At 48.8% G+C, this 11,349-nt stretch overlaps 1 protein-coding gene across 1 annotated transcript; it reads left to right on the top strand.

Moving 5' to 3' along the window:
• The first annotated feature begins 478 nt into the window (after window positions 1-478).
• ZRANB2 (zinc finger RANBP2-type containing 2) lies at window positions 479-10,965 on the top strand. The gene is made up of 10 exons (XM_030278683.4): window positions 479-633; window positions 785-837; window positions 1,586-1,694; window positions 2,947-3,029; window positions 3,840-3,916; window positions 4,225-4,362; window positions 5,163-5,329; window positions 7,321-7,407; window positions 8,731-8,895; window positions 9,412-10,965. The coding sequence occupies exons 1-10, from the start codon at window positions 578-580 to the stop codon at window positions 9,473-9,475; spliced, it is 999 nt and encodes a 332-aa protein (XP_030134543.1). The 5' UTR covers window positions 479-577; the 3' UTR covers window positions 9,476-10,965.
• The last annotated feature ends 384 nt before the right edge of the window (window positions 10,966-11,349 follow it).

Here is an 11,349-nt window from a genome sequence, read left to right on the forward strand (position 1 = left end):
TTTCCCCTTTTTATCTTTTCCCTTTTCCATTTTCCATTTTCCCCATTCATGTTCCCTTTCCCTGTTTCATTTTTTCCCCCCTTTTTCTTTTTCCTCTTCTTTCCCCTTTTCCCTTTCCCTTTTATTCCTTTTTCTCCCTTTTCCCTTTTCTCCCTTTTCCCCCTTTTTCCCTTTCTCCCCTTTTTCCCTTTCCCCCTTTCCCTTTTCTTCCCCTTTTTCCCTTTCCCCCTTTCCCTTTTCTTCCCCTTTTTCCCTTTCCCTCTCCCTTTTGTTCCCTTTTTTCCCCTTTTTCCCCTTTTTCTCTTTCCCTTTTGTTCCCTTTTGTTCCCTTTTTTTCCCTTTTTCCCCTTTTCCCTTTCCCGCCCCGCGCTCCCCTCACGCCGCCCCTCCGCTCCGCCAGGGGGCGCTCCCTCCGCTCTCCCTCCCCGGGCTGAGGCGTCCGCGGCGCTGCCTGAGCGCGGCGGGCGGGCGGCGGTGCGGCGGCGGTGCGGCGCGGCGCTCAGGCGCGGCGCGGGGCAGCCCGCGCGGCGCAGGGCCCGGGTCCTGCGCGTGGCGGCGCGGCCCGGCCCGGCCCGAGATGGCGGCCAAGAACTTCCGCGTCAGCGACGGCGACTGGATCTGCCCCGACAAGAAGTGAGGGCGGCGGGGGGCGCGGGGGGCTCCGCGGGGCTCCGCGGGGAGGCGGCTGGTGGCGCGGGTCGGGGTAAATGCGGGGGAGTCCCGCGCGGGGCCCCGCGGGTCCCGCCTCCCTCACGCGCGGCCCTGTGCTCTGCTCCGTGCCCAGGTGCGGCAACGTGAACTTCGCCAGGAGGACGAGCTGCAACAGATGCGGCAGAGGTGAGATCCCACACGCGCCCTGTGCCGCGGCTCTGCCCCTGGAGCGGCGCCGAAACCGCTCTGCAGCCCTGGGCTGCTCGGGAATCTCTGTGTGAAATCACTGTGCAGCCCCGGCTGCTCGGGAATTCCCGTGGTTTTGTTTAAAACACCCTGAAATCACTGTGCAGCCCCAGGGTGTTCGGGAATCTCTGTGGGGTTATTTAAAACACCCCGAAACCACTGTGCAGCCCTGGGCTGCTCGGGAATCTTTGTGGGTGTCCTAGGGTGACGTTATGGTGTTTATATCTCCAATCGTGTGTTCTGTTTACGTTTGATATTATGTTCTGTGCTTTCAGAACTGACTCTGAAAGTAAAGGTTTATTTTACCTTGTTATCATCTTTTCCACTTCTCTCTCAGAGGAAATTTTTCCCTAAACCACGTAGGTGGGGAGGGGCCGTAGATGTTTGTTTCCTAAGGGCTCCTTTCAGAGAGTTTTCCCCAAATTTGCCCTAAACTAGGACAGTGGGGTTGTTTATACACCCTGAAATCGCTGTGCAGCCCCAGGGTGTTCGGGAATCGCTGTGTGAAATCGCTGTGCAGCCCCGGCTGTTCGGGAATTCCCGTGGTTTTGTTTAAAACACCCCGAAATCGCTGTGCAGCCCCAGGGTGTTCGGGAATCGCTGTGGGGCTGTTCCAAACACCCCGAGGTGTCCCTGTCGCGTCCCGCGGCCGCTGTTCCAGGCGCTCTCTGTCTGTCTGTCCCCGCAGAGAAGACGACGGAGGCCAAGATGATGAAGGCTGGGGGCACGGAGATCGGGAAGACGCTGGCGGAGAAGAGCCGGGGGCTGTTCAGCGCCAACGACTGGCAGTGCAAAACGTAGGCTGGGACACTGCTCCTCCCTGGAATTCCCTCCGGGCCCGGGGATGGGATTCCCAGAGCAGCTGGGGCTGCCCCTGGATCCCTGGCAGTGCCCAAGGCCAGGCTGGACACTGGGGCTGGAGCTCCTGGGACAGTGGGAGGTGTCCCTGCCAGGGCAGGGTGGCACTGGGTGGGATTTAGGGTCCCTTCACACCCAGACCAGCTGAGACTCTGAGATTCTTGGATGTGGCAATTGCAGCGAGCCCCTGGCAGGGCTGGGAAGGGGCTGGAGCCCCAGGAGAGGCTGGGGGAGCTGGGAAAGAGCCCTCCTGTGCTCCTGTCCCTGCTCCTGGAGCTGACATCTTCCCCAGACTGTGCAGGGCTGTCACCTTCCCGAGTGCTGTGTCCCCACCCTTGTGTTCCCAGGCTGAAGGGGAAGGTTTATTCCCATCTGAAGGATAAGCTTTTATTCCCAATCTGGAGGATGTTTTATTCCCATGTGAAGGATAAACTTCTGTTCTCGTCTGGAAGATAAGGTTTCGTTCCCATCTAAAGGATAAGGTTTTATTCCCAATCTGGAGCATGTTTTATCCCCATGTGAAGGATAAACTTCTGTTCTCATCTGGAGGATAAGGTTTCGTTCCCATCTGGAGGATAAAGTTTTAGTCTCAATCTGAAGGATGTTTTATTCCCATGTGAAGGATGTGTTATTCCCATCTGAAGGATAAGGTTTCATTCCCATTGACAGATGTTTTATTCCCATCTGAAGGATAAAGTTTTATTCCCATCTGAAGAATGTTTTATCCCATTTGAATGATGTTTCATTGCCATTGAAGGAAGTTCCATTCCTACTGAAGGGTGTTTCATTCCTACTGAAGGGTGTTTCATTCCCATGTGAAGGATAAGGTTTTATTCCCATTTGAAGGATAAGGTTTTATTCCCATTTGAAGGATAAGGTTTTATTCCCATTTGAAGGATGTTTCATTCCCATTGAAGGCTAAGGTTTTATTCCCATTGAAGGGTGTTTCATGCCCATCTGAAGGATGTTTTATTTCAATTGAAGGATGTTTCATTCCCACTGAAGAGTGTTTCATTCCCGTTGAAGGGTGTTTCATTCCCGTTGGAGGATGTTTCATTCCCATTGAAAGGTGTTTCATTCCCACTGAGGGGTGTTTATTTCCACTGAAGGATGTTTTATTCCCACTGAAGGCTGAGGTTTCATTCCCACTGAAGGCTGAGGTTTCATTCCCATCCCTGTGTCTCCCTGCAGCTGCGGGAACGTGAACTGGGCGCGGCGCTCGGAGTGCAACATGTGCAACACCCCCAAGTACGCCAAGCTGGAGGAGAGGACGGGTGAGCTGGGGGTCCTGGCTGCTGGCCCTGCTGCCAGGAAGGGCTCTGGGGGTCAGAGGGGGCATTCCTTCTTTTCCTGGTCCCTACAAGGTGCAGGAGTTTTGGTGCTGCGGGAGGTGCTGGCTCCGAGTTGGATTTTGGTGGGGAGCATTCTGCCTGAGTGCCCCCGAGCTGGATTTTGATGTCAGGCTTTGGAGGCAATGTTTAATTAATCTGCAGAGGCCTGCTGTGGGCTGGCCACGTGCAGATAAGGCTGTTATCTGCTCAGGAGGGCTGGGGCTCACTTTCAGTCTCCTGAGGGAACTGGGGCAGGATCTCCTTACAGCTCCTGCACTCTCCCCTCTGCACCTGGGGTCAGGCAGGGAACTTAGAGCACAGCGTGGAACACAAAGGCACAGAAATAAAGGAGCCTAGAGAAGAGCACAGAGCTCATTGTTTGAAAAGAAAAACAGTATTTCAGTATTGAGTATTGTGGAAATAGTAAAGGATATTAAATAATACAATCATATTTCATGTAATTATTATAATTGCAAATAATATATCCATGTATTTATTACTTAAATAACTTATTGAAGTACTTAGTACTTAATTAAGCTGATAAATACTTCTAGTGGTCCTAATCCATTATTTTAATTGGATTTGTGAGAAACTGCATTTAATAAACGTGCGTGGGAACAATTCATGTTCCTCCGGAGATCCTGTTCCGTCCTTGTGGCAGATTTGTAATTCCAGGAGGGTTTCCAGAGCCCCTGTGGGGGTTTCTGTGCTGCAGCAGCTGAAGGCTTTGTGTTGTTTTGCCCCTTTTGCAAGGCTACGGAGGAGGCTTCAATGAACGGGAGAACGTGGAATACATAGAGCGGGAGGAGTCTGACGGGGAGTACGATGAGGTAAGGAGGGGCAGGGATTGCTCTGCTCTGGGGAGACTCTTGTGTTTTTTAAGGCTATCCCATAAAATTGAAATACAAAATGCTCAGGTTCCCGTTCACCTCTCTGGAGTCTCATTGTCCCCAAGAAGAGCGTCTCTTTGAAAGTTCCTTGTTGCTAATTGATGTGCCACAGTGCTCCTTTTTCCCTTGGGGCAAGCTCTTACTTTAAACTGATGATTGTTTATTTTCTTATGGAAGTGTTATCAAAAATACACTTGGTGATTGTTTTTGGTTAAGTCCTGTTCTAATCCTGGCATGAAATTCCTCAGTTTGGGCGCAAAAAGAAAAAGTACCGGGGGAAGCCGGTGGGTCCTGCCTCCATCCTGAAGGAAGTGGAAGATAAGGAATCTGAGGGGGAGGATGAGGAGGATGAGGATGAAGATCTCTCCAAGTATAAATTGGATGAGGTAGGATGGTTTGCTGTCTTGAAGCAGTTTTTAATCATGATTTCAGTGCTGCCCAGGAGCAGGGGAGGGACTGGTCAGTGTTTTCAGCTGCCTTTAGAGCAGAGCTGTGGCAATAACGGTGCCCAGAGCTGCTGGAGGAGATGTGCACAAGCTCTTCTTGTTCTAAACACCTGCGCTCAAAAATGGGCAGTTTCTGAAATCAGAAATGACAAGAGATCAGAACCCAGAACTCCAGGATCTTTATTTGGAACCTGGATGTGTGGTTACCATGTATAGCCAGTGCTCTTGGGTTTTCTTCCTAACCTTTTAAAACCACATCAGATTTATTTTTTATAAAATGAAATAAAATATTCTGAGTGTTTTTCCCATCTTTTCTGAGATATGAGTATCACTTATTGGATTTTCCACATCTTTGGGCAGCGGCCCTGCAGAGACAAGTGCAGGTGGTCGTGTTTTACACAGCAGTCACCAAACTTTGCATATGAGATCTGTCTCTGCAGAGTTGGGCTTTGCTTAGAGATTCTGAGGGTGAAGATTCATTTAAAGTAAGTGGTGAAAAGGTGTCTGTGTGGCCATTAACTTCATTAAATAACGGGAGGCAGGGGGGTGTTGCAGGGTTTTTATTACTTTGGTTCAAAACCAATTTTCAGTCACTCTTCACCGCTTAAAATTGTGGGGTCTGGTTAAATTCGTTCGGTTTTCAAAGGCCAGGAAAGAGCAGGAGGTGAGGGCTGGAATCAGTGAAAACTGCAGGGAAGCTGAAAGCAGAGCCTGAGTTTGCTGTGCTGTGCCCGTGGCAGGATGAGGATGAAGATGATGCTGACCTGTCCAAGTACAACCTGGATGCCAGCGAGGAGGAGGACACCAACAAGAAGAAGAAGCCGCCGAGGCGCAGCCGCTCCAAGTCCCGCTCCTCCCGCTCGTCCTCGCGCTCATCCTCTCACTCGAGCTCGAGGTCTAGGTCCAGGTAAACGGGTACAGGTCCAGGGTAACGCCAGGCAAAATGTCAGTATCTGACTTCCTTCTTTACTCTATTGATTGCCTTACACTGTGTGATGTGTGAATAACTCTCCATTTCCAGAGGTGGTGATGCTCTGCCTGAGCGCAGCGGGGAGGCTCCGTGGGGCTTGTGCCTTGTTGTAGTGATTTCAGTTGATGTTTGGTGAAATCCCTCCAGGAAATGGAATAATGTAATTTATTTTCAGGTTTTCAGGCTCGTTGGCCGTGCGTGGGTCTGTTGTTGGACAGAGGGGGGCACTGCTGCAGTGGGAGGAGGTGGCAGAAGAGGCAGTGACAATGCAGCCCGGGCAGATTCAGGGAAAGGACACAGTGGGAATATCCTGGGAATAAAGACAAGAAACTTGAACTCGGGTTAATGGCAAGGGACAAAGCTCCAAATGCAGTGCCAGTGTGGTCAGAGCCTTCCCATCCCTGGAACTGTCCTAGGCCAGGCTGGACAGGACTTGGAACAGCCTGATCTGGTGGAAGGTGTCCCTGCCCATGGAACAGTGAAATGAGATGAGCTTTAAGCTCCCTCCCAACCCAAACCACTCTGGAATTCTCTAATAACACTGAAGGTTTATAGGGGACCTCACAAAGATCTGCTGGGCAGATCTGCTTAAGCTTTCTCATTGCTATTTAAATTCAGTAATAAAGGAACAATTCAGTCAGTGCGTTGAAATTGGGTGATGTCAGTATTGGAGCTTCTGAGCTGCCTTACAGCTCATGCAAGGAGGATTCTGATAATTCAGAACCAGCTCCCAGGGTCAGTTATTAAATTCACATCTGTGAATGAACAGTGAAAGTTCAAGTTTCTTCTGTTCTTCCCAGCTTCATCGTTGCCCCTCTGTGCTGTCACTGCCCAAATTCTGCAGCCCCGTGTGACCAGGGGCAGGCCCCAGCCTCTGGCTTGGCTTCTCCCCAAGTTGTCTCTTGCTCCTGCTGCCTCTTCTGTTCCTCAGCCTCCCCTGCTTCCCACTGCTCGGAGCAGTTTGAGTGCAGCGCTTGAGCTCAAAACCTCACCTGCCCATAACTTTGGTCATTAACACTGATAAATATTGACAATCACAAATATTAATAGTGAAGTAAAAAGTAACTTGTCCTAACTGAGATTTCAACTTTCTCTTGAACTTTTTGCTTTTAGCTACAGATAATTGGAAATATCAGTTAGCATTTCTGGATGCTTTTTTTCTTCTTTTTTTGTGGGTTTTAAAAATGTTTAAATGTATTTCCGAGCTAGGAAATGTTCACACTATTGTGTCCTGCCCAATAAAATGAGAAAGTTGTGGTAACAGCATAAACTCAGAGGTTTGAGAGCAAGTAGAATACATTTTACCTGAAAATATTATTAGAATTTGTTTAAAATGCTTTTGTTTCCAGTGGTTGCTGAAACCTGCTGCCATTGTAAATTTCTCATGTGGTTTGTGCTTTAGAGAAAATCCATCAGTGAAAAATTGGGAAATAATTGTGGCCAGTTGCAAGTTGTGTTGGATATGGCAGTATTTTGGCCCCAAATTAACCACTTAATTTATAATGCAGGGGAAAATCTTTATGAAAGTTTGAAGGTGATTACAAAGTGCTCGTGAGAACTGGCTGGGGGAAATTTAGCAGACCAACCCTAATGCTCTCATCTGCTCTGCCTTTCAAGGAAGCTGATGGGTTTCCAGTTAAGGCACAAATTAAAGCATTGATTTCATGAAATAATGAGTAGATAGGAAGTTATTTCTTTTTGGCAGGTGACTGCAATCCTGTTTAATTGTTGTGCTTTGTTTTAGGAACCATAAGCTAGAGCTGACTTTGTAATGTTGCTGTGTAGAAGTGTCTGTGGTGGTGCTGGGGCAGGAGGGCAGCGGCGTTTTGGCACTCAGACGGTGCTGCTGCCTCCTGCCTGCTGCTCTCAGGAGCAGTGACTGCTACGTGCCAGTCAGGCACTGGAAAAGATCTCCCGTGTTGTTGCAGGTCCCATTCCAGGAGTTCTTCCAGCTCCAGATCGAGATCCCGCTCCAGCTCCAGGGAACAGTCGCGGTCCCGTGGGTCCAAATCCAGGTGAATGAGGTACCAGCCTGTCCCTGCACAGACACAGGGCACAGGCTGCAGCTGCTCTGGTGCCACCGAGGCCGTGCTGCTCGGACAAACATTAACTGCTTTTTATCTTGGAAGTCAGACTTGCTGGCTCTGCCCTGGGTGTTCCACCACAGCTGTGTTCACTGAGGAGCAGAGTTTTGGTGCACGAGTTAAGTCTGGCCTAAGCCGGACGAGCGGACGCCACCGAGCTGCAGTGGAGGAAGAAGGATTTGAGTGCATGGTTCCCTGCTGCAGGCATTTGGTTGCTTTTCCTGTTTCCACTTGGGCTGCTTGAGCTGGAGGAACGTTAGAAATGCCGCTGCCCTTCTGGTTTTGTGTCCAGTGAGAATTCTGTGTCTCCCACGAGACAGGGCAGCTATTCCTGCACAGACCTGGGGGAGCATAGGGAAATGTTGGCAGGAGATGGTGGGAGAGGCTGAGAGTGATTTGTGTAGAGCATCACTGAGCTGGGCAGGGCACAGGAACAAAAGCACATTTGAGGTGTCCTGGCACAGGCATTCCATTGTCAGAACGTTCCCTCCATGGTGGAATGAAGGGCTGTCCCTTCTCCGTGCATGCAGAGAATCCCAGAACTCTAAATGAGGAAACTTGGGTTGGGAAGAACACTCACAAATGCTGCCAGCACCCCCTGGGGACAGGGACGTGCTGTGGATTACCCCGTGAGGGTCAGCACAGGATGGAATCCATGCTTTTGGGAGGAGGAAAGGTGTCCCTGTGCCCCACCAGAGGGGCACTGTGTTCCAAGAGACATTTGTAAATATTGTGACTCCATTCTGAGAGGCTTTTTGCAGTATTTTGGTTGAAGAAGGTTTTAGTCTCGCCACAAATGTAGTTGAGTTGAGTTTGTTGCTGTTGACCATGCAGTGTGAAGTGTCCTTCAGGATAAAGTGCACCATGGTAAATCAGCTTTAGATCTCTGGTTTCCAGGTTATTCTGATGTGGGAATTTAACTGCTGAGGAAGGTCCGTACAGAGGCAGCTTCCCAGCAGTCGCCCAGTGCTTTTTTGCCAAAATGGCTAATTTTGGTGAATGCTGGGAGAGCTTTCCAAACCACTGGTGGTCCATTTATCAGGAGACACCACTTAGCAGAGTTTCTTAGGCAAGCTGCCCTGGCAGTAGCAGTGTTCTTGGCAGAGTAAGTATGGAAGCCCCTCGTGTTTATTTTCCACACCCCTGGAGAAAACAGAGTAGTGAATGCTGATGAAAACTGTCTCTGCTTGTTCTGTCTTTGTGCCTTCTCCATGATCCCAGAATTAAATGTGGTTTATTTCTCAATCAATAAAGATCCAGCTCCAGGTCCTACAGGGGGTCTTCCACCCCAAGGAAAAGATCTTGCTCCAGCTCTCGCTCCTCATCTTCCCCGGAGAGAGGCAAGAAGCGAAGCCGCTCTAGATCCTCTTCCTCTGGTGATCGCAAAAAAAGGCGCTCGAGATCACGGTCACCCGAAAGGTTTGGGTTTATGTAGCATAAGAATGGCTGTATTGACATGTGTGATGGTTTACTGTAGTTATCCAAGGATGAGATTCACTGGGAACCATTCAGTCTGAGCAGTTATTCTCATTGTAAAAGTAGTCTCCTCACTTGCCCTACTCTTACTTTTGTTAACCCCTCTGTAATTGCTTTTTTTAAATAATTTTCCCCCCTCCAATGAAAGTCCTCCTGGTAGGAGCATGTTCTGTATAAAGACCTGGCTCACCCTTCTTTCAGTTTGTGACAGTGTTAATGTGTTCATTATTGAATTATTTTCTTAAGTAAATAATGCATTGAAATAGAAACTGTATTCTACTCTCACTGTTAAACTTAGACTTTTAGTGTTAAATTAGTGGCTTAAAGTTACTTGTATATTCTTGTAAGGCCCCCATGAGATATACTTGGCTTCCAGCTATGGTAGGATGCTGCTCAAAGTGGGGCCAGGATGAATCTGAGCTCATTTCTGTGCATGCTTTCTCCATTTGTATCTTGCAGACGCCGCAGATCTTCCTCCGGATCCTCCCATTCTGGTTCCCGTACGAGTTCTAAAAAGAAATAATGTGTAAAAGCTCACACTTACAAAAACCCACCAAAATTCCAGTCAGTGCATGAGACATTTTTAAGAAGTTGGTGTCTTACTTGGTCAGAAGTGCTCAATCTGCTAGTAGAGGTGCATGTCTGTCCTGGCTTTCTGGCAAACTGCAGCTTTGTTCATCCATCACCCAAACCCGCAGTAGCATTTTAAGCCATAAACTCCCCGGCACAGGGGGAAGTTCTGTGGTGTGGGGGGGTTTTATTATTTTCCCAGATCAGTTCCCCCACTCCTGGCTCCCTCAGCTGGAGGAGCAGGTTGGGAATGTCCTGGCACGTGAGTTTTCCAGAGCAGGATGGAGCTCCCGTGGGACCACAGCAGGGCAGGGCTGGGGGCACCCGGGGCCAGCAGTGGGGCCGTGGGCTGAGCAGTGTTTGTTTTGCCACGTAGCAGTGCCAGAGCAGATGGACACCCCTCTCTAGCAGCTCAAAGCCCCAGCCCATCATGATTGCAGAGGGAATTACCTTCGTTCCTGGCGAGGGAGGACAGTGCTGTGGCTGTGGTGCTTCCCAGAGCCCGGACTCCGGGGTCCCTCCTGCCACACACAGCAGGTGGGATCTGCTTGGGCCAGAGCAGTGTGGAGCTGCTCCTTGGAATCAAGGGAAGCTTCCGCAGGCCGCCTGTAAAATTTCCTTTGGGGCTGACTAAAATTTGCAAGGTATCTTAATTTTATTTTTCTTTAAAAATGAGAATGAATAAACTGTGTAGAAGGTCCTGGCATCTTCAACGTCTTCTTCATCGAGCATTCTTTTTCCCCTCAACATAATTTATGGCTTAAAATGCTTTATGGAATCCATTTGAATATAAAACTTGGTCTCTCATGAGCTCCGTTTGGTTAAGAAAGGTTTAAGTTTCTTCAGTGCCATCACAAGGTAAGTATGGTAAGGAAAACTCTTCTTTTTAAGCAAGCAAAGAGCAATATACCTTCATTTATTTCAGTAATAAAACTGCCAGATTTGCTGCTTGTTTTGATAAACTGCACGGAAACAAACGGAGCAAAATTGAAAAACTCCATTTGGCTTTTTTTCTCTTTTTTTTTTCTTTTTTTTTTTTTTGAGCCATGTCTTACGGACTGGTGTAGAAGCAAAATGTTTTTGGTGTAGAGGTATTTTGATAAATCTCTTTGCAGAAAAAATGCAGTTTCTTCTTTAATGCTTTCTTTTCTCTCTAATTTCCATGCTAAATGTGTGTAGGTTGCACAAGAGCAGGTTAGTCTGTAACTGTGCCTCTGACTTCAACTAAACTGTAAAACCAGATCAAGTAGACGCTCTGTTGTTAGCCTTGGGTTTTCTTGTGCTTTGTATTCCAATTGTTGCTGTACTTAACAGATGGGAGGTTTTAAATTTAGCAACTGATAGGCCACAGGCAGAGGAGGAGGAGGATGGTCCATTTGGCTTAGAGAACGTGTAAGGCAAAATGATGCTGTAGACAAGTGTAAATAAAACCTGTCAGTCAGCTGTGCTCGTGTGCTTTGTCTTGGGGACACTCAGATTCCTGTCACCTGCACCCACCCTGTCACCTGCACCCACCCTGATCCTCATCAGCTCACCTGGCCCATGGCTCCTATGTGTTCACATATTTGCAGTCCTTTCAGTCTTAAAAATTATTTTTAATTTCAGCAGCAAATGAGCTTTTACAACACTTCCAGGTGTTCCTACAGACTCATGGAATAACTCTTCCAGAGCTCTGGCAGCCACTGTGCCCATTCCCTGGGGATCTGGGCAGTGCCAGCACCCTCTGGGGGAAGAGCCTGTCCCAAAATCCAACCCAAACCCCCTGGCCCAGCCTAGGGCTGCTCCCTCACAGAATCACAGAATGATGAGGTTGGAAGAGACCTCTCA

This window comes from Taeniopygia guttata, chromosome 8 (assembly GCF_048771995.1).
Source record: "Taeniopygia guttata chromosome 8, bTaeGut7.mat, whole genome shotgun sequence".
Lineage (NCBI taxonomy): Eukaryota > Metazoa > Chordata > Aves > Passeriformes > Estrildidae > Taeniopygia > Taeniopygia guttata.